This window comes from Balaenoptera borealis (assembly GCF_965194805.1).
Source record: "Balaenoptera borealis genome assembly, chromosome: 18".
Lineage (NCBI taxonomy): Eukaryota > Metazoa > Chordata > Mammalia > Artiodactyla > Balaenopteridae > Balaenoptera > Balaenoptera borealis.
Window position 1 is genome coordinate 6,556,996 of NC_138877.1, and position 27,840 is coordinate 6,584,835.

General features: G+C 35.7%; 1 protein-coding gene across 10 annotated transcripts in view; it reads left to right on the forward strand.

Annotated features, from left to right (window-relative positions):
* Window positions 1-27,840, forward strand: part of PAN3 (poly(A) specific ribonuclease subunit PAN3) — a gene marked incomplete at its 5' end in the record, with an annotated part of 117,835 nt that overhangs the window by 49,453 nt on the left and 40,542 nt on the right. For all 10 annotated transcript variants that reach the window (XR_014236817.1, XR_014236818.1, XM_082365035.1 and 7 more), the window contains one exon: window positions 2,127-2,277. Coding sequence is in view for 8 of the 10 variants with exons in the window: in XM_082365035.1 (XP_082221161.1) it covers window positions 2,127-2,277 (151 nt within the window). The remainder of the gene's footprint in view (window positions 1-2,126; window positions 2,278-27,840) is intronic.

Here is a 27,840-nt window from a genome sequence, read left to right on the forward strand (position 1 = left end):
ATCAGGAAAAAAAATGGAGGAAGGGGTTTAGGCCCTTCTTTTCACTTCTTAATTAAAATTCATTGCTGGTAGGTTTTTTGCATCTGTGGTTGTTGAATCCCTAAAAGTTGCAGTTTAGTGTATACATTTTCATAGTTAATTTTAATAACTTCTATCATAATAAATTTGAAGGACCTTTATAATTTGTTATAATGGCATTTTATATATAATTTATTTGGGGGAGGTAGAATAGGTTTTCTCCTCCTTTTTCTCCTTTATAGGATCCCTTAAAAATAGTCTTTCAGACTAATTTAAAATAGATTTGATTTAGAGAAACTCAGCTTTGAAATCAAAAGTCTCTTATTCATGGTAAATGTAAGGTATAAATGAAATAGAAATGGGGTGATAGTTGTTTCTCGGGATTAGATTGGATTAATTTCTTTGTCTAAATTTGCTGTCTCTTAGTAATCTTGTAATCCTGAAGTCTCCATCTCTCCTAGGTGTTTTGAACTCTTTTACCAAGTTATCTGATTGATTTTATCTTGACTTTCATCTTCTAAAACAGATTCAGCATTAACTAGTACACACTGATTTAGCTCTGAAGTGATCCTCTTGGTAACCATTTGTTCTTTTATAACTAGGGATTACTACGTCAATAAAATGCGTTGGCTTATTTTCTACTCCAGAAATTAAGGAATTGGCCGTACTTTTAAAGAAGATGCCAGTGTTTTAAATTTGGAAGGTTTTAAAATAGACACATAAGTGACAGAAGAGGACTTTTTTTTTTCTCTTTGGAAAATATGTTTTGGTTCAGGCCTGATTCTTTTTTTTTCTTCAGAATTTTATGTCTTAGATACGGCAGTAAAAGAGGTTCTCTGTACCTCTAGTATATTGTAGTTAAGCGCAGGTTAACATTTTTTCTATATTTTATTACTTTGCATTTAATTTTAGCTGGAACGTAACTAGTAAAATATCATTTGTTTTAGAGTTTAAAATTAGGTTAGCCTCTTGACTTGCTATTTCCCAAATCTAATATTTTGAACTCTAACCTAGCAGTTTAAAATGTCATTCATATCAAATAGGGAAGTTGTTTTTGGATTGTACAGTAATTAGTCCATCTTTTTATTTTATGCCTTCTATGGAAATATTTTTCCATTTTAATGATCAGTTCTAAAATACTTCAGGTGATTAAATTTTTGCATCATGATTTAGTGTATTTTAAACTTAGCTTATATGTATACAGAAAATGTGGGCTGAAGTATGAACATACTAAATTATCTCTTTGGTCGACCCTTTTGGAAGTTGAATTCAAATATCAATATGTTGAATCTTCATTATACTTAATTAAGCATGTAGGTCACAATTTCAGAAAAATATTTAGGATGTTCATTTTTTCCACATGGACAAAATATAGACCATTTGTGAAATTGAATTGCAGTCTTATAACGTGCTAGCCATTCTTACAGGCAAAGGTACCGTGCCACTTGACTAGATAAAAGGTGGCATTGTACAACTGGGAGGAAATTTTTTTCGTGTAATCTCATAGTAAAATGTTTTTTAATATAACAAGTTACATGAATACTTAGCAGACATTGGAGCCTCTATTATGTTTTTCTTATATCTTGAGTCCTCTCGTGTGTTTGCCTTGTGTTTAAGTGCTTTTCTCGTCTTCACTGTTACTTAAATACATGGTACCATATTATTGGGGAAATGTCTTAAGTGCTTATAAAGAAGGAAGTGATTAATTTTGGAATAAAGGCAGTTTTGACCTTTATCCTGGTAGAAGTGGTTTAAAGACATTAAATTTGAAACTTGTTGACTCAGTTTTGAGGCAGTTTCAACCTCCCAGTTCTCTAAAATGTGTTAGGATAGTTTGGTAATGATGTATATTTGACAATAAAGGCAAATTTTCATGTTCTGAAGTTAAATTCTGCAAATGAAATGATTAAAACCCTCAAATTTGATGAAAATTTTTCTTCAAGAAATTTAATTATCCCACCTCAAAATATGAAAACTAAAAAACACTGTAAATCCTTTCAATAAAATATTTTACTCAGTAAATAGAGCACTGTGGAATAATGCCTAGTAGATTCAGTGTCTTTTTGGGCTTAAAATGTGTTAACTTACTATATTTGATTTTTAAATAGACACCAAATCCTACTGCAAGCGAGTTTATTCCCAAAGGAGGATCAACCTCCAGGCTCAGTAACGCGTCCCAGGCACATGCGTCTGCCTTCTCTCAAGTGTTCTCTCACCCATCCTTGGGGACTCCTGCTGCTGCTGCTGGATTAGCCCCAGGTAAGTTGAGTAACTGTTTCCAGTGAGTTCCAGATAGCAAGTCTCTAAGCACATTCGCTGGTAGTTTACCAGACCTGAAATTGTATTCTTCAGTGAGTCATATTTGAACACATTATGAGTTTTATGTTCTAGGTTTTGGTACCATAGACCAAATGTGTAGTTGAAAATTTTAAAGCAGAATTTAAATATGAACAAAAATTAAATATAAGGGTGTTTAAAAGCACAAAAATAAATTTAAAGGAGAAAATGGTTATTGAGAAAAAAAGTCTATCTGGGCCATAGTATGTCTTTATTTTTTAAAGTTCATGGTAATGCTCTTTCACTCAGAAACTTCTGTAAGAGCGTCAGGGTCCTCCTTTTGAAATAAATTTCTATAAAATAATTTCTATCATTTTAAATAAAAGTTTAGATGTATTGCCTTTCAGGTGTTTGATTATAAATCTGTAGCAGTAATTCAAATTGGGTAAGGTATTATAAACAATGGTAGGAAAGAAATGTGAAATATTAGGGGTCTTTGAGATAGGGAAGACAGTACATCTCAACACTTTCTTCCAAGTTTACCTAAAATGGCAGAAGAAGAATTTGAAGAAATGCACTTATACCTCAGGGATCCTGAGGCATAGTTCAGAGTAACCCTTTGAGAACCCTATCTTCTTAGAAGTTCCCCTCTTTTATCTAAAAATTCATGCCGATTTTGTATTCTGCTTTCTAACATAAACACATATCAAAATATGAAAGTTTTCTTAGATAATTAACATCACCCATTCCTACTGCTGTGTACCTTAATTAGACAAGTAATGTATGCAGAATTATATAGAATTCATAGTAAGTGCTGAGCAGATTGTCTTGTGTCTGTGAAATGGTTGAGCTACCCACCCAGATTATGTTTCTAGAACCTGTACTGGAAAATCATCACTTGGTCCTGAATGTTTAAAAAAACAGAAACAAAAGGAAATTTATATACATTAAATGAAGCCAAAAGATCTATCTAGATCAGCCTGGAGCTAATACTGCTTCCAGGGCTTAATCTAATCAGTAATGGTGATAAATCATTGGTTTTGATATTGATATTGAAATCAAGGACCTTTTTGGGAAGAAGAATGAGAGAAGATAATGATAACTTTATGGAACAGAGCATCCGGTTTAGTGTATAAAGTATCAAGTGTATTCAGAGGCTTAATAACCTTGTGTTGCCAAGGATTTTATCAATGCCTACTTCCCCTCACCTCTCCCTCCTCCCCTTCTCTCCCTCCCTCTTTCCCTCTCTCCATCTCATTCTCCCTCCCTCCCTTCCCACTCATCTCCCACTCATCCTCCCCCACCCCAATGAGCAGTTGATCATTTTATTAACTAAACATAAGCAAGAATTACATACCTTTCTGGTGAAACTTTTAAGATAATTTTGTGTGGAGGGCCTTGAGATATACCTTGCAACTCCTTCCCCCTTACTTGTCCCTTCACCTTTTTTTCTACTTTGGCTCTTTTCAGGTTCAGTTAAATTTGTAAACATTTTCCATTCTTCCCTAGAGAGCAGTGTCAGAATTGAATATCCCTGGTAGCCTTAAAGTTTTACTTGTAATATGTAAGTAGTATGCTGCTATGATTTTCTCCCATTGAGGTGTGTTCGCATTGTTTACAAGAGCATAATCTACGTGTCAGCTGTACCTCTGAACTTTCTTAGGGATCGTCCCGACTGCAGAGCAGTGTTTATGAAGCGCCCACAGGAACGAAACCCGTGCGCCAGTCAGAGCCCTTTGGCCTGCGAAATTAAGCACCAATTGAGTTTGGCCTAACAGCACATTTTCCCTTGTCTCATAAGTAAATATTTTGTTCACATCTTTGATCAGACTAGTTCAGGCTAAAAGATGGGCTTTTTAAATACTGGAGGAGTTAAAAATGTCAAAGGGAATTTTAGATATTGAAAACATTTAATTACAAAATCTGTTAATGCTGTGGTATTTGTTTAAGGTTTCCAGTTGTTATTAACTTGTGTGTAGGTAGGTGTTTCATTGGTCCCAATTGGACTTCACAACCTAAATTTAGGATGAAATGAATTAATTTAAAACTATTTACTCTTCTTCTACATAGCTCTAACATTAAAATGGTCATTCTGCTTCCTATTAATGAAAGTAATTACTGTCTGGAACCATTGGAAATAGGTCAGTATATTATATTAAATGTATTCCTGAATTCTTTATACCAACTACTTAAAAATTGTTCTTTATTCAAATGGCAATCAACGAGGCTAAAATATTTTCCAAGAATACTGGAGTGATTAATGGTTTTGCATTTATTATTTCTCCATATTTTCTCCTTTTAGTTAATGGCTTAACACTCTGTGGAGATGAGCAAAGGAAAACAAAATTAAGTCTGTACTTTCAGAAAAACATTTTATCCCTTCAGTGTCTTCCATTACTTCTTACCCATAAATATTTTTTTCAAGGCCTAGGAGAGGTTCTTGGTATTTTCACTTTAAGACTGTAGAATAAGAAAGGTCGTAGAAGTTTATTTACCTGCCTTAGTGGTGATTTAACTGATCTTTTTAATCCTCCTTGTCTACTGTAGGTGTAACCTAGTGATAATTTTCAGTTATAAAGTTTCATTTTCTCTTTTTTTCAACTTCTGTTCCAGAAATTATTACCCTTGAAAATATGTCAAATTACTGTTTTCCTAAAATATATGAAGCCTTAAATATTTTGGCACTCAGATGTAAACTAGAGTAATGTCATTTTCATTATATGTGAAAAAATACATATTTAAATATATCCTTCGACCAAAAAAGTAAAAATGTTTGAGCAAAGTTGAGTAGATGTTAAGATTTTGTATTTCCTCAGATCGTAAGGAAGAAAAACGTAATGCATGGAACAAAGTGGATCTTGAGTGAATCAGGTTCCTCTAAAACTTGATCACTTTAAAAACATGATTTGTATTTTTAAAAAGTTGTAATGCAAGAAGTAAAACTTTATATAAAAATTATTTGAATTTAAATAGCTAATTGGGTTTAAAAGGTATTTGAAAGTGTTAAATATATGCAGCACATGTTAAGCTTCCATTGACTTGTATATACATTTTATTTTATCTTAAGAAATGAAGGAGCTATAGGTTTAGTTGTTTTCCGTACATTTAACCGGAGAACGATAGCTGTATTTCTAAGTGTCTTCTACGACGGTAGTTATAAGAGTGAGTATTTGGGGTATGGCACTTAACTTGGGCTTAATTGTCTTTGAGAACCCCTACAATCATATGCATATTTTTAATTTGTGAATACGCATTTTTCTCTGGTCACAGCTTTTATTATCCTCTTGGAGGGCCACAGCCTTCCAAAAGTTAAGAATCACTGGTTTAACACACCCTTAGCAAAATTTTATTTCCTGAGTGTGATATAGTAACAATACCTTTAAAGTAATGTATAAAGATATATTTTTCTAATAGATCTAGCTTTAGGCAAACATTTCTGGAATAGCCTTTAGAAATGAATATATGACTATACTAAGTATGTGAAAAGACAGCTTATACTTTAATTTTTTGTGCCATGAAAAATAATTTTATCACAAGAACTAATTGCTGAATGGTTTTCTATCAGAATTTTTCCTGAGAGTATCTTGATGTGGTAGTAGACTTGGTAAGCTAAGTCTTGGTGTACTTTGAGTTTAATTACCTCAGTCTTGGCCACAGTCTGTTTGAAGGTGATTCTAAGAGAGGTAGCGTACGTTTCTGGGTAGTGTTCTAATATGTCACCTGGTGGTTTAACGCACAGTTGTGACTCAGGAATTGAGCATCTCTCGTTCTGCTTGATTGTGTGTGTACGCTTGGGAGAGGTAGAGGGGAGTTCTTGAATTTGGAGATGCCGTCATTGATTTATAAATGAGAAAGAGAGCCATAAGTGACTTTTTAGTACTTTCAAATATTCATTCCTTCAAGATGAGAATGGTGCAGATTTTTGGACCATTAGTATATTTTATTGTAAATTATTATGGTAATCTCAGATGATTGATTTGATGAGAAGCATCTAATTATTATACTAAACCTATCATTATTATGTAATTGTATTCCTTCATTAAAATTTAATCATAATATTTTAGAAAAATTTTGAAGTATATTTTTAGATCCAGTTTTTTGAAACACTTAATCGTTTCTTATATATTCCTGTGAGTGCCAAATTGATAGATAAAATTGGCTTATATTCTTTATTTTTTGGCTTGGGCAAGGTATGGGGAAAAAGAGGAAGGGAAAAGAAAAGGGAAAATTAATATTTATCCATCATTCTTGTTGAAAAATATTTAACTTTTAATATATATAATGTACTATTTAAAAACATTCTTATACTTCTAATGTTGAAAGGTGATCTTTTTTTTAAAGTTCTGTGCTAAAGAATAAAGTTCTCTGATTCTATGATGTTTTATATCATAATGAAGAAATGGAGGCTTCATTCATTTCAGTTGCATAGTAGTTGGCCGATGCGGTAATCTGACACTGGTCATTGGTCTAGGGTGGAACCTTTGGGGTTTCCATGGTTCAGCCTTGTGCCAGTTTAGAGGCGGCATTCCTGAGAGATTATCATCTAGCTTCTGCTTTTTCACTTATAGTAATAAAGAATTAAGTAGCTAACCAAGGCAGCCCAGTGTACATTTTAATAGTTTGAATAAAAAAGAAAATTAGATCTTTTGTTGAACTAAACTCTGTCTTGTCTATCTTTTATCCATTAGTCCTAGGTCTTTTCCTTGAATAGAATAAATTAAAATCTTTCCTACATGATAGCCCTTTCAGTTGTTTTTTTAGACTAGTTGTATGTATGTGTGTGTCCATGTAACTGATCTGTTTTTGACGCAAACAAGAGAGGGCAAACTGGGAAAATACTGTTAAAATTAATAAATTGTGTAAGTCAAAAATCAGGAACCTCTTGTAGGTCATAATGCTGTAACACTAGTGCGGGTAAAATTAAATCCTGAGATATGTCTACCTACCTGTATTACTACTCTGATATCCAGCTAAGGAGTGTATGTACCATTGGGAAAATAGGTTGCTAATGGATTGAAGCTATGGTTTTGCAGATGGTAAATATCTAAGTTCATATTTCAAATTTCTCTCTGTATTTTAGGCCCTACATTAAAATCACTCAAGGCATAAAAACTATAAGCTATCATTTTAGATTATTTTATGTTTTACTAAGTAGTATAATTACTGAAAATAAAAATTATACAAAATACTTAGGTAATTCTAAAACATCTCCTTGTTTTATGTGATGTAACTCTAAACAGATTTTCCTTGTAATTATTTTTCATTAAATGAATTTTGTGGGACCGTCAAGTAATCCTACCATGAGTTTATTTTGATATTTCCATCTGAACTGGTTTCTCTGAATTGTTTTTACCCTTAATAGCAACAGAGGTAGTTTACCATTAAAGTATTCTTCTAACTGTTGTAAATGTCAGTCTACATTTCCTAAGCACATTGCAAATTCCTTAAGAAGGGACGGAGTCATTTCTTATCTAGCACAAATTCAGGCATAAAGAGGGTGCCTAATAAATGCTCATTTAACTAAGCTTCATTTTTATCTCAGAGAAATATTTTTAATTGGTGGGTATCTCTTAATTACAGTGAATTTTAATGATCCTGTAAACATCTTTGAAGAACTCCTAAATAATGCAAGTGTTCAAGAGGGTGTAGGTGTACTGTCACATGAGGAACAGAAATATGCCTGTTGAAAGTTTAACTTTATCAGAACTAGAGTTGCTATGTGTTTTGAGATGCTAAAACATTTTTGAAACCAGTCAAAACATTTGTATTATCTTTAAATTGCATGTTTCCATTTTTTGTAACTACTTTGTTTTTCAGGTATATTCAGCAGAATCACTCAGACATGTCCAGGTTTTCTAATTGGGGCTTGCTTTCTACATTAAAAAATAAAAGCAAACTTTATAGTTAAGGTCAGGGGGTCCCTGAGGTTTTTGTGAAGAAGGCCTTTACCTTGCCCTGTAATGTTGAGCTCATCCTAGATGGGGGCTGCTCGGTGTATGCATGTTTATGGGTACAGATGGTGACGTCCCAGGGAAGGTTGCTAACAGTAGAACTGTAGAGCCGTAACTGGGTTGGGAGTGCCTGCTGGCTGTATTTCCTTCCTGGTTGGGAATTTCAGGACACTGAGGCGAGACGTTAATGGCGCGAGGGGCATGTGGCTGCCGCAGCTGGCTTGGAGACCTGCCAGGTAAGGCTTCAAGTAGCTGCCAGTGGATATTGTTCTGCTGGCTGGGGAATCCCTGGTGAATGTGTCCTGTTAGGTTTGAGCGTTTCTATCGTGGACTTCCTGTCTCCATCTCATGTATTGGCTAACTTGTTCCTTAACTGAGAGGTAAGGGCTGGATGGGAGTGGGTAGGGGTTCCCTTCAACTATAGGTTCAGTGATCTACAACTGTAGCAGCATCTCCTGCTGTTTAGGGGCTGCTTTCATTGGATCGTGACTTGATTGCCTTTGGAACATGGTACCAGTTCTTCGACTAAAGTAGCTATGTAGCTTTCAGCGTGCTGTTTGATCCCTGTGTTTTAGCATCTTCATTTCTATAAGAAGATAATATTAGATAATTTTAAAAGTCTTTCTAATCTAAAATTGTATTGTTTTGTGACATGTTGATCAATAGGAGATAGATAGGTACACTGAAAGGAGACAGAGATGAAAACAGTGATGAGAAGTAGCAAAAAGGAGAGAAGAGTTTGATTTTTGTATTGATACTAGACTTAAAAAGGACTTTAAAAGGTATATGGACTTCCTTGACGTAGTATGTGTAAATAGGAAATCCTTTGTATCGCAGGTACAGATGAGGGGGGTTTTGTTTCAGCAGTGTAAGGTTAGGGTCTGGGGTGAATCAGAGTGTTGTAGAGGTCCTGAATGAACTGAGAGGCAGGGAGAGACAGCATGTATTAGTGAATGCCCAAGAACATTCTTGGTTCTCAGCTGGATGTGGAGAGTTAGAAGTCAATCTTTTTATTTCCTTTGAGTCAAATAGGTTGAAACCTCCAGGGATCATTTTTTCTTTCACCTTTTGGCTCAGTGGTGCATTGTAGGTACTTAGTAGAGAGAGAATGTTTGTGTGGACAAAATTACTATGCTGTGTGTAACATGTCTAGATAGGCATGGTCCTCTAATTCTGTAGGAATGAATTGAATGGTGGCAGCCTCTTTTACTGAATTTTCCCTGATTCTTCTCAGCTTGACTAGTCATATTCATATGTGAAAGTCATCTTTTTTTCTTACTCTTTTTGCCTTTTGGATGTGCATTTACCCTACAGTAGGGCATGGGGCAGGGTCTTAGTAAAAGGAGAGGAATCAGAGAGATGTATCCCTTTAAAACCCCCAGTGCACACAGGCATGTAAAATCCAACCATGTATACTAGCAGAAACTCAGATGTGGACTACATGTTGATGGTGATAATATTTAGTTTTTGATTTTTTAGTCATGAATCTCTTACACATTGATCTGAAATGAGATATTTTCTTACGATTTCATGAACATCTTCCCATATTTGAGGTGTGGTTATCCAGATTTTAGAATGGTATTCCTATAAATAATAACTAGTGACTAATAGTCCCTTTGGCGGGGGTGGTGGTGTACCTTTTAGAAAACAGTACAGATCAATAGGATATTAATATAATTGTTGTCACCAAAATGCTCCCTAAGCCATAGTTACTATGGACCATAATATTATTGCCCACTGTTGTGATGTGGTAGGCTAAACTCCTGAAACATGGAGATCCAAAATGTAGTGGCTTCACATGACAAAAATTTATTTCTTGCTTTTTTAACAGTCCAGGACAGATTTTTCAGGTTGTCTGGGATCCTGTTCTCCATGTATTTAAGGACCCAGGTCAACGGGCTTCTAGGCATCTCTCCAGTCAGCTGGAAGGGGGAAAGCATGGAGGAGCCTGAGTGGGAAGTTGTTATGGACAAACCTGGAAATTGTCTGCAAAGTTTCTCCAACCATGACTGTCCACCAAAATCCAGACTTTCATCTTTTTAAGCAGCTGGCCTACATGCTCCAGTCTTCTTTGGATGCAGAATTTTAAGTTGACCCTGGTTATCTCCTATAAATACATTTTGGGGCATTATCTTATTTGCATCTTTTGTATCTACTTTAAAGAAGTCACCAAAACAGCTACAGTAACTGATTCATCTAGCATCATGGAAAATGAAGCTTTCCATCATACTTGAATTTTTGGATATAAGAAGCTTTATGGCTTTCATTGTCAAAACTTTATATTCTCAGCAATTTTTCAAAGAAAGATTTCCAAAATTTGTAGTTTCTGTTGCTTCACACAGAATTAACTTTTCTTTTATGACTCATGCTCAGTTTGATGTGCTTCAAGTGATGATAGTGAACCAGAATACAGTTGCTACTTTTTAGGTAACAAGAGTTTGAAGAGCAGTTTGCTTCAGTGTTACATGATTACTTGGATTCTTCACCCTTTCCATTGTCCTCCTACCTCAATTAGATTATAACTCCTTGGAGGTAATTTCTCTTGCTCTCTGAGTCTATTAAAGTGCCTGAATGTAGTACCTTGAATGGACATACCGAGACAAGTTTATTTGAACCATGTTAGTGAGATCTTACTGGCTTTTTATGGGTGACTCTGTCGTGCTGTTAGTATTCCTGTCTCTAGGACAGTGGTTCTCGAGTCTGTCAGAATCACCTGGAGCACCTGTTAAAACCCAGCACTCCCTGGGTCCCGTCCGCAGAGCTGCTGGTTTTGCAGGTCTGTCGGGGTGAGCCAGGAAGTTTCCTTTTCTAATGGTTTCCAGGGGTGCTGCTGACTTTTCCAGGGACTCCATTTTGAGAACTACCGCTCTACTCAGTGCTCTGTACTGCCTTCTCTCCTCTTTCTTCTTGCAACCCTTTTCTTCTCCTGATCTGCTGCTTTCTTTAAATAAGAAAAAGACTTTGAGTCAAGGACTTGAATTGTTGCCTGTGAATAAGGTGCATGGGGCTTTAAATTATTCTTTGGCTGAGGCTGGTTTCGCTTTTCTGGTTCCAGTCTGTGTTCTGAGTAACTGAAGTTATCAGATAAGTAACCATTGAATTAATTGTTACAGGGGTTCCTGAAGCTCAGCCAAGATCACAAATACCGTTTAAGTGAAACCAGGCCACAGGGATTTCTTTTACCTTAGTAATGCTCATGGGACACACATAATGTAAATCAATTATTGATACATCTCATAAATTTTTCAGAACGTCTGAAAAATGCATAGCATACGTACCGTGGCTGTTTAAAATTTTAAACCTCATGGATCTAGAACTAGTAGTCAGATATCTTTTATTTGCATGTTACGTTTTAATATGTATGTTTTAAGATTTTTATGTAAAGGTCAACTAAATTGTTATTAATGTTAAAGAAGTAAGAAGTGTTTATTGATTCAATAACATTTTTTGAAGCCAGACTAATTTTTCTTCTTAATTTGTTACTAGCTTTTATTTGTTGGAAAGAAATTTAAAGTTAAAATTACATTATTAACTAATATTAATCTTATTTTTTGTGACTATAACTTTTTATAATCAGACATGGTTGTCTTGGAGTATGTTTATTGTTCATAAACAATACAACATAATTTATCAATGAATGAAGCATACCATTTAGTCATAAACGTTCACTGTCACTTGAGAAGAAAAATGGTTCTTTTGATCCAGAAGAGTTTGTTTGGTAGCTAACACCTGTCCTCCTCCCATTTTGTTTTGACTCTTTGTTTAAATAATGTACGTGTTATGATTTAAGAGATTGACACCATTGCAGAGGCTAGAGAAGATCCTATTAATTCAGATAATTTTGTCAGGTTTGGGGGCAAGCAGGTCACTGTTCTATTTCTTCAAATATTATAGTGATCCAAGTAAGTGACCTAACATACAGGCCAGAGGGGATAGTTCTTAAAGTTGTAATTCAGTTGTTTTTAAGACAGTTAAAAATCTGGACAAGTTATTCACATTTTTAGAGGTTTAGGTACTATAGTTTACACATAATATTCTAACATTTGTTGAACTAATTAATGAAAACTCATATGGAAATGAGGCTCTTGATAGAGGTAAGGCTGAAGTTAGGCCCAATGGAGGATTACTGTGTGTAGACATGGAAAGCGAAACAGTTGTGCAGGCTGTGGTCTCCATCAAATATTGTGTACGAGTATGCGGCTGATACAACTTGGGTTAAACTCATAGTATGAACTGACAGTATTTTCCTAAATTTGGTCAATGAGATTAAATTTTGTGAGGAAGCTTAATAGGACACTTTTGTTAGGACACTTAATAGTTTTATTAATGCTTACAGTGTTTCTGATATCCAGGTAGTCCAAATACCTTTTATCACAGGTAGATATTCAACTAAAATGAAGTATGCTTATAGAAGTCAGTTGCTGAAATTCTCTAGATATTGAGGGGGAAATCAGAGGTGGAATCTGAGTTGCATTTATATTGGTTAGGTCCACATGGCTTTTATTTTTATTTTTATTTTTATTTTTTTTTTAATGTCTGAAACATTTATATTAACATATTTCCATACATATTTCCATATAAATACAAATATAAGATTTTTAGAAATTTCATGTAATGTCTGAAACATTTATATTAACACATGGCTTTTATTAAAGGTTATTTATATTTAAAAAAATAAGTAAAGAAAGCATTTTGGAGTGTGTTTGAAACTTATTTTTATTGTGTAATGTAATGAAGAGAGAATATTTGTACTTCTAATCAAATACAATTTTTAATAATTGAAATGTTACCATAAATCAGTAAACATATTTTACTTTTTCTTTATATTTTCGTAAAAGTAAAAGTAATCGCATTATGGCTTTCTAGTTGTCATTAGAATAAACTCCAAGTCCCTTACTATGGTATATAATCTGTGTCTTACATACCTCTCTAATCTCACCTTTTCACTCTTTCCATTGTGTGTTCAGTTCCAACCATACTGGTCTTCCTCAAATATGTCAAGCTCCTTTCTGGCTCATGTTCTTTGCATGTACTGTTTCACCTGTTCTTTCCATGGATGGTTCCTTCCGTTCTCTTAGATGTCACTTACAAAGTGACTTAAAGTGTCACTTACAGAGGAGGGCCTTTGACTAATGTAAAGGAAATTTCCCATCATTTTTTTTTTTTTTAATTTATTTATTTTTGGCTGCATTGGGTCTTCTTTGCTGCACGGGCTCAGTAGTTGTGGGTTGTGGGCTCCAGAGCACAGGCTCAGCAGCTGTGGCGCACGGGCCCAGTTGCTCCGCGGCATGTGGGATCCTCCCAGACCAGGGCCCGAACCCGTGTCCCCTGCATTGGCAGGCGGATTCCTAACCACTGTGCCACCAGGGAAGCCCCCCATCATTATTTTTCATGGTATTCTCCTGTTTACTTCCTTTTTAGAATTTACTACAATTTGAACTTGTATTTTTCTTTGTATTAGAATGAGTGGTCCTCTTCATGCCTATTGAAATATAAGCTCCCTTGTGGAAGGAACCATGTCTACATGCTTATTAAATATTTTTAGAATTAAAATAATTGAAAATGACTATTAAATGACTACCAGCTTTCTTTTCTTCATGGAGGACCTCCTCTGATATAAAATACGTATCCTATTTGAGAATATGTATTTGAAAATGGCCAGCAATTTTCCCATCTCTGTGCCTTCCTCTACTTGGAAGGCTCTTCAGTTTCTTGAGATCTTGCCTGTTTTTCATTGATTCAAATGCCTTTTTTTTTTTTTTTCTCCTCCCCCTTTCAAAGCCATTTCTACTTCTGAAGTCATTATTACTGTCTTCCATCTCTATGCTTCTATAATGTTTTCAGTATCTCTTAATATTTTTAAATTTTTGTATGTTTTATTTATTTCCTTCACTTAAAGTTAAATGCTTCTGGAAGCATTTTTATCATTTTATCCACTATTGTGATCACACATGGAGACCTAGAGTAAACACTAAAATTGAAAAATTTTAAGCACTGTCATGGGCTTTATGAGTAAAGTATGAACTTCATGAGATCAGAACTAGATCGTATTTCTTGAATTCCTGGAACCTTGCTCAGTGCCTGATCTCCTGCAGTGGTTCCAGTAAGCTTTCGTATGTAGTTGCAGATCAGCCTGTGGTGCTTTGCATATACGCCTTCCCCATCCCCATGTAAGACTTACGAAGTCAGAAACCCCACATTTGGAGCACTGCCATTGTCTGTACGTTTGAAGATTTCACAGGAGATTCTGACATCTACCTTTTGAGAGAAAAAAAAAAGTTCAGAATTCCAGAAAATTTGTAGGAAGGTGAGATTTTATCTGATTCGAATGAGGTTATCCAGGATGAAGTTTCATGGAAAACCCATAAGATGGGTTTTAAAGGATAGATAGGATTTCTTTAAACATTTTTAACACAGACAGTTGAGAATCTGTGAAGTTTATTTTTTTTCTGTTTGTTTTAACCAGTTTATTACCATAATAGAGAATTGTTTTCGCTCAGTTAGTGAACGTTCATAAAGTGATTCAGTCTGAGTTAGGTAAAGACTGAACAGATGTGAAGAGACCGTCAGACGCAGTACCGAGCCACAGGCTTGGAGCAGGGTCCTGCTGGGACAGGCATTGCCCTTAGATGCTGACTGTAGGGGAGTCCACAGGGTTCGCCTGGAGGGAATAGGATAAGGCGAGGCTTTTTGCCAACTGGCGCTTTGTTTTTTTAGACAAACTATACATTGGTACCAGTGTGCAGTGATTCCACATGACAGTTTAAACTATTATCATTAATTAGCTCACATAGATGGTTCTGTTTCCCTACCGTAGGCTCTTGGTCACTGCTTTTGTCATGTGGAGTTTCTTTTTCATTTATATTTTCAAAGAAATATTTTTGAAGTTTGCCATTTGCGTGATGTGGAGAGCCACCATTCTGAAATATCAGGAGAGTGGAATTTTCTTTTCAAATTAAAATTGCTAGGCAAGTGAAAAAGGTTAGATTGGGCAGGAACTTGGAAAAATGAATGAAAAATGGCACTGAGATAAAATGTCATGTATTTGAAGTACCTGGTATCTCTTTCTTAAAATGTTACCAATTTTCTTTGCCATTAGCACCCCTGAGTTTGGCACAGTTTCTTTTTTTTTATTTTAACATCTTTATTGGAGTATAATTGCTTTACAATGGTGTGTTAGTTTCTGCTTTATAACAAAGTGAATCAGCTATACATGTGCATACATCCCCATATCTCCTCCCTCTTGCGTCTCCCTCCCACCCTCCCTATCCCACCCCTCTAGGTGGCCACATAGGACCGAGCTGATCTCCCTGTGCTATGCGGCTGCTTCCCGCTAGCTAGCTATTTTACATTTAGTAGTGTATAGAAGTCCATGGCACATTGTTTCTTGAGAGTTGTCAGGATGGGGGAGAGGAGACAGGACTGGACACCTGGCTGGGAGCACGTCGATATCAGGCACCTGCAGCTCAGCAAGCATCAGAAACTTAAGACTTAATTACCATTTCTGCCCCTAGAGGACCTGTGAGCCAGGAATACCAAAGCTTAGTTAGAGTTTAGAGAACAGTGGTTTTCAAACATTTTTTTTAAAGCAGCAGAACTCTTGTGAAGCCTGTATGCAGTCCCCAAATCTAAAATTATATAAAGCAGATAAAACTGGCATTTACAGGGTCAGGTTTATTAAACTTACTCATGAAGTTATTCAGTGAGTATAGCAAGTCTATGTGGTATTATGTCAAACCCAGTAATTTGAAATCGGTGGGTAAAGGACAGTAATTAGTCTTATATTCCTGTCTCCTTTTCTGTATTTTCTGTCATATAGTAACATAAAAATCATGATTCACATGAATAAGTTGTGCACCCATTTGTTCAATTTTCTCTGAGTGCATGTGCATTTAAATAAAGATTATTGCAGTCACTGCCTTCCTAATAAAAGATCCATGTATATACAGCGGGGTGACGGGAGAGAGGCTTTATTCTGAGCCTCCATGAGAATACCCTAACCCAACACAAGCTAAGTATGTTGGTGATGATCTCTAGTTAATGTTAAAAAAGAATGCATGCTCATTTGGACCTGCATTTGTGATTTTATTGTTGATTTACTAAAAGTGAAAAAAACAGATGAAACTCAAATCAAGAATTTACAGAGCCCTGAAGCATTTCTGGAAGCTTAGGGTTCTGCTTAATGCAGATTGAAAACCACCGGCACAGAGCCCTGTTTCTTGATGGGAAGCGCAATCCACTGGTACTCAGGTTAAGGAAGCTGGGAGGGTCGCTGGTTTTCTCACCTGACCCACAGACTACAGGGAATGATTTGAGTGGCCATTCGGTGACTTCTCCCCGGATGGTTTATGACAGGTACCATTCATTACATACAGTGGGACTTAACTCTCCTTTCTCTGAGAGAGGCTGGGAAAATGAGGAATGAGTAAGGCTTTAAAACCAAACCAAAAAACCCCACAACCTGTCAGATGCTTATATTCAAAAGAGTAGTTTTCAAGACAGTGTGTAGTCACTACTAGTTTTGTCCTCCGTAAATCTGAGCTCTGAGGCACTGAGGTTCTTGGTGGAGAGTCAAGAGTTTTCCATATTACAGCTTGGAAGCGACAAGGGAAAAGTTTTGATGAGAATTTCCCCCACACGAATAAATAAGGAATACATGTTTTAGAAAGGAAAGTTGTGCTGGCCACCCTCACGCCTCCCTCTGGAGGTGGTCTTGAGGAGTGTTTCTTCTGTGAAAAGCTGTTAGCCTCATGCGCCGGAAAGGACAAAATAATGTTTCTGAAAGTAGCTTGAGTTCTTTGGTTACCTTTCTTATGGAGGTTTTTCCCTCTTTGTTTCATAACAACATATTTTTGTAGACAGAACCCCTAACTCATGAAATGCAAAGCCCCCCCTCCCCGTTTTGTTGTGGTATATTTTGAGGCTCTAAGGCTGTCCATGTTGATATTTTGGTTTTTAGAAATAATAGGGAGGGCAGTTCACTCTTGCATGTCTTGAAACAGAACATGTTAGTCTTTTTATCTTTTAATTCAGAATATTCTCTCTGACTAGTGAATATGAGGACCTTGCGTTTAGGGAATTAGGTAACATTTCACTAGTTTTTTATGTATGGCCATAAGCAAAGCTAGTGCCCTAGACATGTAGACTGCTTCTGGGTGGAAATATTTAATTCCCCCCACTCCACACACATGCACGCATGTACGCACACGAAAGGCAGCTTTTCAAAGATTAAACAAAACAAAATAACAGCTTTGGCCCTTGAAATACTTTCCGTTTATAGTCCTTGCAAATTTCTTCTTGGGTGAGAAACCCTATGGTGTGTGTGATAGCTTCTCTTGTAAGCTTTTTAGTTTTAACATTTCTTACTGTAACTGAGTGAAAGCTTTAACCAAGAACTGCCTATGGCATATAGATGCTTTCAGTTTATTGGCTACTCCTGTAGCTGAAAGGAAGTTGAACTATTTTTTTGGACCCATTAAGTTGTCCTTTCCACTTGGGTGTTGAAAGAGCTTATGAGCAGTAGCTGTTCTGATTTTTGTTGGTTGTTTTCTCTAGGGAACAAGCTACCCTCTGAGTCAGCCCTGGACTTGAAGATAAATCCTACAATTCATGAAACTGACTGATTCGACTAAAGGATGGATAGTTTGGGCAGCGTTGGACAGCTCTGAGGGGTCTGTTTGTTTAACTGAAGGGATTGTTGAGTTCAGCAACTTTTAATTCCCCTAATCATAAGGGGTTGCTGTTGTGAAAACAGGGTTTGTGAAGGAATCAGTTCTGGCAATTGACATCAGTATTCTTACTGACTTTGTTTTCATTTTATCACCACACTTAATGAAACAATTCTTTAAAGTGTAGAAATTTTACTGCTATTTGTTGCCAGCAAGAATTAGTATGCTCCTGAGAGGTCAGCATGGGATTTTAGCAGTCTACTTATGAATCCGAGTTATCCTTTCTCCACATGGGGTTATAAACATTTCTCTCCAGTAAACCTTTTGGCATTTGGGTTGTTTCATCTTTGCAAAGGTAGTTTGCATTTGTGGCTTGCAACTTTTAGGATTAAATTGAACTTAACTTGATTAGTGTATATTTTACTAGATTAGTGAATAATTTTTATCGTAGCTTATGGCTAATATTGTGATTTTGATAATTAACAATTTTTACCTTAAAAGGTTACATTATTTTTTTAGTTTCAGTTTTCAAGGAAATGAGGATAATTTTAATGTTTAATTAAATGGATTTTTTTATATGAAGCATGAGAGATTTAAGCTATAGAAAGGAAACTTTTCTTATCCTAATATTCTAGGCCATTATAAATTATGCAGGAATACTGTGGATTGTCTTTTTGGAGGCTTTTAAAAACAGGGTGTGGCATGATACAGGAAAATTCTTTGGCCAAAGGTATATACATCTGTGTGGTAACAAATAATTTTGTGGTTTAAGAGTTAAAGGGTTATAAATATATTAATTTTATTTTAATCATTTGAAAGTTAGTATGGTTTAAAATATATAGGAATAATGGGAATTTTACCTAGTCAATATTTGAGTTGATTATTGTTTAGGCCAGAAGTGGAAGTGATCATTCATCATGTCAGAATTTGGAAAATTGGGCTTAGACAAATGAGATTTTATACATTTCAGCTTTAGGTTCATTAGTTGCATGATTATTATTACCTTAAGCCTGGTACTTTTGATTAATAACAGTTTTAGCCAGTTTTGATAATTATCTACAAAGCTGAATTTGATTGAATGATGGAATTATTATGGGGAAAGAAGTAAAGACTGTAAAGACTAATATTATCTTAGCTTTTACTTCCTAATCCTGTTGCTTTTTGGATAGTGGTTTGTTTTATTTTGTACAGTCTATTTGAGGATTAGATCCACATTTAAAATATGAGCATGGCTATATGATGGTTGTCTCAGTTAAATCTTTATTTATGTCCACTTTTTAAAGTTTTCTGATCTGTGTTTGTGACTTAAAAGTGCTGGTAAAATGTCCCCAAAATAAAATTTAGTAAAATATTTACTTTTTTTTACTTAATGGCAACATCTTGACGGATTATTGCCATTTAGTCCCTGGATTCTTAGATGCCATCTATTATAAAATGCATCCCATTAGTGTAATAATAGCCTTTGGCGGGGGTGGGGGGGTGCGGAATTAATATCATTAGACATATAAACTTAAAAAAAAATCTTTAATAAAGAAAATAACCCAGACTTTCATGTTGCTAGGAATATTCAGAAACACTAATTCAAGTCTTTAAATTCTAATTCTAATTGTCTTTAAATTCAAGGATTTTCTGAATCACCCTTGTCTGTAGCGGTTATACATAGCTTCCTATGACTTGTTTCTTTTCACAGTACCTAAACTTTTAGGATTGACAGTATAGTTTTGAGGCTTATTGTAGAAATCCAGAAACTTGAACAGAGAAATGTTGTGAACTGGTTGTACCATCCTCCGCTCCTTTAATATTTTATATGTTCTGAAATTTGACAATTCTTATGCCTTTAATCACATTTTCTCCCTATAACTTTTTCTTCTAGGTGCATTATTTTTATGTGGCCTTCAGGGTTTTAAATTTGGGTTAAATTCAACAGCATGGAGTGCTCCACTGGGTTGTAATAGCACTCCAGGGACCTAGATTCTAGCTTCATTTCTACCTTCACTGAGTTTATGTGCCTGAGCTGTGTCGGGCCCCAGTTGTCTAATTTGTAGAAAGGGGAGAAGCTTAGTCTACTTCTGGCTTAAAAATTGGAAATTGTAAAACATTCTCTTCAAACTATTGGCAGTTTATGAAGTAGATTCTTATTTATCTTTAAATTTAAGTAGGTAATTATATGAATTTGTGTGACTCAATGGGGTGATTTTCATTAAGCAAAAATATTGACTAAGGATTTCTAAATTTAGGGTTTTTAACTTGATGTATTTTATTCAAGGCAGTGAAGATGTTATTTGTGCAAACAAACATATGCTCAAGGTTATTCAGAACGTAAACTTAAAAGACATTTTTTAAAGGTAAAGTTATTAAGTATTCAAACAGCTTTTCTTTATTTCTTAACTGAATTAAATAATTGTGTCATGGGAAAAATTTAGTGTACATCATAGAACATCACTTACAATGAGCTATTTTCTCCTAAAAGCATTCTTACCACCTTAATAGACTTCAGATTGATAGTGTTTTCTCTATCCTTGAAATTGCATTCAGTTTTTAAAAACTTATCTATTAAAATGTTGAATTATAGTGTTAGCATTTAAAAAGCAGCACATATGTATATGCTTTGTATATATATATACATTTATTTTATTTTATACATTTATTTATTTATTTATTTAGGCTGCATTGGGTCTTCATTGCTGCGTGCGGGCTTTCTCCAGTTGCGGCGAGCAGGGGCTCCTCTTTGTTGCAGTTCACGGGCTTCTCACTGCGGTGGCTTATCTTGTTGGGGAACACGGGCTCTAGAGACGCGGGCTTCAGTAGTTGTGGTGCACGGGCTTAGTTGCTCTGCGGCATGTGGGATCTTCCCGGACCAGGGCTCGAACTGTGTCGCCTGCATTGGCAGGCAGATTCGTAACCACTGTGCCACCAGGGCAGTCCCTATATACATTTATTTTAACTATAAGTGTCTTTCAGGATTTAGGACTATTTCTTTAGGGTACTTTCCAGAGCTAGAATTTCTGGGACAAAGGCTGTGCATAGTTTTTAAGCTATTGAAATTGAAAGCAGCTGTTTTTGTGATGTATACACCAAGCCATAGCCAGATGATCCTCTTTAGGATTACTCTAGAGGTCCAACAGTTATTTATGAAGAATAAAGTTTGTTTCATATACTTCCAATTTTTATTTTATTTATTTATTTATTTAGTTGCACCAGGTCTTAGTTGTGGCTCCAGGGCTCCTTTAGTTGTGGCTTGCCAGCTCCTTAGTTGCAGCACGCAGGCTCCTTAGCTGTGGCATGTGAATTCTTAGTTGTGGCATGTGTGTGGGATCTGGTTCCCTGAACAGGGTTTGAACCTAAGGTCCCCTGCATTGGGAGCACGGAGTCTTATCCACTGAGCCACTAGGGAAGTCCCAACACATGTATGTTTTTTTTTTTTTTTTTGGCCATGTTGTGGGATCTTAGTTCCCCAACCAGAGATCAAACCGGGGCCCTCGGCAGTGAAAGCGCAGAGTCCTAACCACTGGACCACCGGGGAATTCCCCTCTAATTTTTACATAAGTAAACATTTTGAATGGCTTCTATAATTTTAGTATACTAGAAACTAAAATATGTCAACTAACGATATTATAAAATCTTTTCTATTAACATTAGTAGTTGAAATCCTAGTTAAGCTATAACATATATATTTACTTTTACGGTGTGTGTTTAGATAGTTTAGATACTAACGAAAGGAGCTGATGAAACACATAGGTTCAGCTCCTTTTTACATGAGCTATATTTAATTTTTCTTTGCTATATTTCCTAGCCATGGAGTGTACATCTCTAATTATATAATTTTTCTCAATGTGTATGGACAAAACGTAGTGGAATCAACATAAATCCATTGCCCTGACTTACAGCTTACTTTCTCCCCTCCTTCCTCTTCCCTGAGGTATGTTTAGATGTGAGAAACAAAACGTTTGCCCGTATATTTGTCTGTAGCAGTATTCACTACACTGTAGAGCCGAATTATGAAAGAGTAGTGGCTGTACTGTAGTAGACAACTCCAGGTGTGTGTGCGGAAGTGAGTTACCACAGTGTCCTTAACAGAGCCTGCTTGCAGGGTTGGCCCTGGGCTGATGTCTGGGACCTCGGAGTTGGGGAGTGTTCCGGTTTTTCCCTGACTGATTAGGGCGGTTTACTATTCCTAGACTCTTTGTGCAGTGTGGTTTGTGCTGCTCACACGCTTTCCGTCCGGGAGTGTGGGATTCTGGTGTGTGCTGGGCAGTGACCAGTCACCTATAAAAACCCTGGGTGCTTCTCTGAGCAGATGCATTGCCTTTGTGCTCCTGGACGAAGAGTGGGCCGCGTGACCGCTCGTGAGGAAGGGCGCATAAGGAAGCCCACACATGAATCCCTCTGGTCTCCACCTGTGTCCTTGCCCCTTGCGATCTGGATGTGTACCTTCACTACATTGCTGTGGTGGATCTTAGTCCCGAGTGCAACTCAGTGCTGCGTTCCAGTGACTTTCTGAACATGGACGTGGTCTTGGGGAACCCCCCCCCACCAGTCAGGGATGCCAGTCAAGGATCTTTGTTACTAAATTTACTGAGAAACTGTAGGGATTATATTTTAAAGCAGTTTTATTTATGCATCATACGGAGAATTTAATGCATTTCTGATGTTGTTCTGTAATTTTTAACATTTTATTTCAGAAAGTTCTACGCAGTAGAAGTCTGTCCTGCATATAGGATAGCTGTCTGGAGTATCCTGGGGATTTGTCTGGCAGGTGGCATCAAATTGCAGATAACTCCATGACATACAGACTTAATTGTCAATGACTACAATTAAACACTTTCTTTAAACTCACTTTCTCCTTCTGCTAAGAACAGCTAGTGGATAGAAATGGATTAAGAAATAAAGCTTGTCTCTGACTCACTGAAAGAGCGAGTGGCGGAGGGAGGGGGAGAAAAGCGCTCTGATCTCAATTTTGGAGTTGACCTTTTATACCCACCCTTTAAGTTGTCATAAGCAATATCAAGGAAAAAGATTTATTAATTCATTATATGTTTAAGATCCTGTTAGAATTTAGGAGTATAAACTTAGTGTCTGTTTTTGGGGCTATAAACTGTGCATTGTTTTATTTGGGAGGGGGTGTGATTAGGGAATTTGGTTTAAAAAAAAAATCAATAAAGTAAGAAATATATCTTTAGTAGTAGCTTCATTTTTTGTAGTCCTGGATATGATCATTTAAATTCCTTACTATGATTTTCTCTTGGATGAGGCCCCAAATATTGGCCCTATTGTTAAGAAGATAACGCTTCCTCTGTTTGTCTTTAATTCATTCATCTGTTCAGTATGAGATATATTTTGGTGATTTCTAATCTAAACCATTCTCTTCAACGTAGCCATACATGACAGTTTATTACTGAGGATTTAATGTGGTTATTGGAACTTTGTTAAAGTTAACAACTTTAGTTACAACAGCATTAACAATTTTAGTTAACAACATGAGTGTAATCTAGGTTTACCCAGGCTACATAGATCTGGAAAGAGTAGTACTAGAATAATCAGACTGCTGTGTTACAAGAATGTCCTTCACCTCAAATTCTTCAGATTCTTCTCTTTCTCTCACATTTGCTTGTTTCACATTTGCTTTTAAATAGTGACAGCTGGCATCTATGCCACTTGATAGCATGAACACTTGCTTTTCTCCTCCCAACTTGTTATACTCAGTTAATTCTGGTTTTGGCACTCTTCATTTCCTGATTGTAGCTATTGCTGTACCAAGAAGAGGAAACTTTCATCTCTTCCTTTTTTCTTTTCGATAAATGTATTGTGTGCTGACACCGTGCCATTACGTGTGTAGTTGGGAATACAGAGAGGATTAAGGCACAGTTCTTCCTTGCAAAGAGACAGTTTGCATTGTGTGCTACTTGCAGCAAAAGATAAAGTACAAAATGATGGGAATAATTTTTAAACATGAGTATCAGGAGAATTTTTATAGAGTAAGAAGATTTTTCAGAAAGTTGAATTGGAATTTACGGTGAGGGTGGGGTTTAGAGAGCTCGGTGTTGACAAGGAGGGTTGTTGATGAGTGTACCAGAGGAGGGGACGGTCTTGAAGCCTTGTGGATCGCTGAAGCAGCCTGGTGCCTTCAGGGAAGTTGTATCGAATCTTTAGATGAATCGAAGAGGATCGTCACGATTTCAGTATTGTCTTTCTGTCCATGAACGTGGGCTCTCTCTCCAGTTCTTTTTTCCAGGTCTTCTTTAATGCCTTTCCACAAAGTTTTATAATTTTCTGTGTTCAAGTATTACATATATTTTGTAAGATATTCTGAGACACATTTGTGGTAATTGTTGGTATTATAATTCGGCCTCTCAAAAATAAAAATTTTCTAGTTCATTATTCTTAGTGTGAAAATCTGTGATTGACATTTGTGTGTTGTAACTTTGAGACATTCTATTTCTAATAATTTGTAGATTCTTTTATATGTATATATACATATGTATATGTGTGTGTGTGTGTGTATATAAAATTTGAACACTTACCTGCAAATAATGATGATAATCTCTTCCTTTGTAATCTTTTTTCTATTGTTTTCTTGCATTGGCCAGGGCCTTTAGTATGGGATTGTACAGCAGAAGTCGTAGTTGACATTTTTGTCTTGTACCTGATTTTAAAAGGGATGCTTCTCATGTTTTCATATTTAGGAGGATCTTTGCTCTGGCATCTTAGATACATTTGTATCTGAGAGGACACCTTTTTAAAAATTCTTTGAGAGCAGAAAATATTACATTTGTTTTTCCTAGAAGGGATTTAAAAGCCACCTTAGCATTTGTTCCTGAGGCATTTATTCAGTGACTTCTGAGGGCCACAAAGATGAGCAAGACAAAAATATACACTTTAATGGAGTTTATAGCTTTTATTTTTCATTTTATGACATTTTTGGTTTGAATTGTTTATCATTATCATGCCAATTAAAAGGTTTTAGTTGATAGGTATTGCCAAATTTTCTTCCAAAAGAGATTGTAACAGTCGACACTAAAAATGTATGACAGTATTTATATGCCATCCACCCTTTTTTTTTTTTTTTTTAAATAAATTTATTTATTTATTTATTTATTTTTGGCTGTGTTGGGTCTTCGTTTCTGTGCGAGGGCTTTCTCTAGTTGCGGCGAGCGGGGGCCACTCTTCAGCCATCCACCCTTTTAATAATTGTCTAAATAAACTTTTTAATCTATGCCAATCTGAGCCAATGATATGCTGGCTTTACTTTGTATCTCTTTTAATTATCAGTGAATATTAGCATCTTTTTATATGTTTGAGGCATTTAATTTTCTTTTCTGCAAACTGACTACTTGTATAATTTGTCCATTTTCTATTGGTTGCTTTCTATTTCCGTAATGATTTTAAGAACTATATAATAAGATGATTAGCCTTTTACTAAGTGTTACAAATATCTTTTTTTGCTGTGTAGAAATATTTATTTTTTGAAGAAGTTAAATTGATCATCATTTTCTATTTTGAGCTTTGTATGTCTTCATAACATTATATTTAAAAAAATGTTCTTTGAGATACTTTTCGCTTTAAACTCTTAAATATTAAATCTGAATATTTATTTGTCTTTTTTATGGGTGTAATGAATGGAAGGGTGAGTCACTTTTATTTATTTTATCTAAATAACCATCTGTTTGCTTTTATCTTTACTCAATCTGTCATTTAGGGATGGCTAGTAAATTGGCATATCTGACTACTGTCCATCTCCTCCCCTGAAGTTTTATCTTATGCTTATTTTTTCATATATATTTGGGGTCAAGTTTCATGCTTATTCTGTTGTGTTGACCCACTGTTCATAGGAGCCTTTATCCAACATTTTTGTTACTATAGCTTTCATCACTTTTTTAGTATCCAGTGACCTTATACAGTACTTTTTTCTTCCTTTTACTTTTTCAGTCTTCTTTCTTTCTTTTTTCTGTTCTTCCTCTGTACTTGCTTTACTTTAGTAATTTTCCTGGCTATCTTACTGCTTATTTTTCCAATGAATATAATTGGTTTGGCTAATTAAAAATTCTGTTGGTTTTCTTATTGAGCTAGCATTATGGTTTTAGATTAGTTAGGGGTAGAACTGACATTTTTACAACAAATAGGTACAGGTATTTATTTTCTTTTGTTCAAGTTATCTTTTGTTTCTGACAGTAGAGTTTTACCTTTTTCTTCATGTAAGTCCTGCACATTCTAGGTAAGTTTGTGCCTAGATATTTTAGGTTTTTATTGCTAGTTAATGTAAGTGGAATTTCGTGTTTTGCAATCTGTTTGTCTCTCTCCCCTCTCCAACACACACACACACACACACACACACACACACACACACACACTCACACTTCCTCTCTCTCTCTCCTCCCCCCCCCACACCCCCATATGCCCATTGGATTAATGGAGTTTTCTTGATCCTTCTCCCCTCACCTGCAGCAATAATTTAGGTATTAACTATTTTTGTTGAGATGTAATTCACATATCATAAAATTCACTCTTCTAAAGTGTACAATTCAGTGGTGTTTAGTATACTCTCAAGGCATCATCATCATGGTCTAATTCCACAACATTTTCATAACCCTAAAAAGAAACTTCATACCTACCTATTAGTAGTCACTCCCCATTTCCCCCTCTCCTCAGTCCTTGGAAACCACTAATTTACTTTATATCTTTATGGATTTGCCTCTTCTGGCCATTATGTGTGAATAGAATCATACAACGTGTGGCCTTTTTGTCTCTGGCTTCTTTCACTTAACAATGTTTTCAAGCTTCATCCATGTTGTAGCATGAATCAGTATTTTTTTCCTTTATACAGATGAATAGTATTCCATTGTATGGGCGAGATCACATTTTGTTCACCCGTTTATCAGTTGATAGACATTTGAGTTGTTTCCACTTTCTGACTGTTATGCATAATGCTGCTTTGAACATTCATGTACTGGTTTTTGTGTGAAGATAATGTTTTCAGTTATCTTGGGTAACATACTTAGGAGTAGAATTGCTGGTGTTTAACAATTTGAGGAACTGCCAAACTGTTTTCAAAGTGATTGCATTATTTTACACTCCCACCAGCAATGTGTAAGGATTTCGTTTTCTCCACTTCCTCACTAACACTTGTTACTGTTCTTATTTTTGATTATAGCCTTCATAGTAGGTATAATGTGGTATCACTGTGGTTTTGATTTGCATGTTCCTAATGACTAATGATGTTGAGCTGCTTTTTACATGCTTATTGTCCATTTGTTTATCTTCTTTGGAAAAATGTCCATGCAAATCCTTTGCCAATTTTAAAATTTGGTTATTTTTGTTGTTGAGTTATAAGAGTTCTTTATATATTCTATATACTAGACCTTTATTGAATATATGATTTGTAAATATTTTCTCCCTTTCTGTGGGTTGGCTTTTCACTTTCTTGATGGTTTCCTCTGAAGTACAAAAAGTTTAAAATTTTAGTGAAGTCTAATTTATTTTTCTTTTTCCTTTGGTTATGTGTGCTTTAGGTGTCAACTTAAGAAACACTTGTTTAGCTGAAGATCATGAAGTATATGCTGGTTTTCTTAGAGTTTTATAGGTTAGTTCCTGCATTTAGATTTTTGAGGTGATTTTTGTATACGGTGTAGGGTAGAGGTTGGATGTTACATACTATGTTTTGGTTTCATGTATGGTCACCCCTAGAATTTTACCATGCATGCTTTACTCAGTATGAACTTGTTGAAGTCCTTCCTGCCCTCTTTCAGTGTTACAGTAACCTAGAATTTTTTTTTTTAAGTAAATTTTATTTATTTATTTATTTATTTATGGCTGTGTTGGGTCTTCGTTTCTGTGCGAGGGCTTTCTCTAGTTGCGGCAAGCGGGGACCACTCTTCATCGTGGTGCGTGGGCCTCTCACTATCGCGGCCTCTCTTGTTGCGGAGCACATG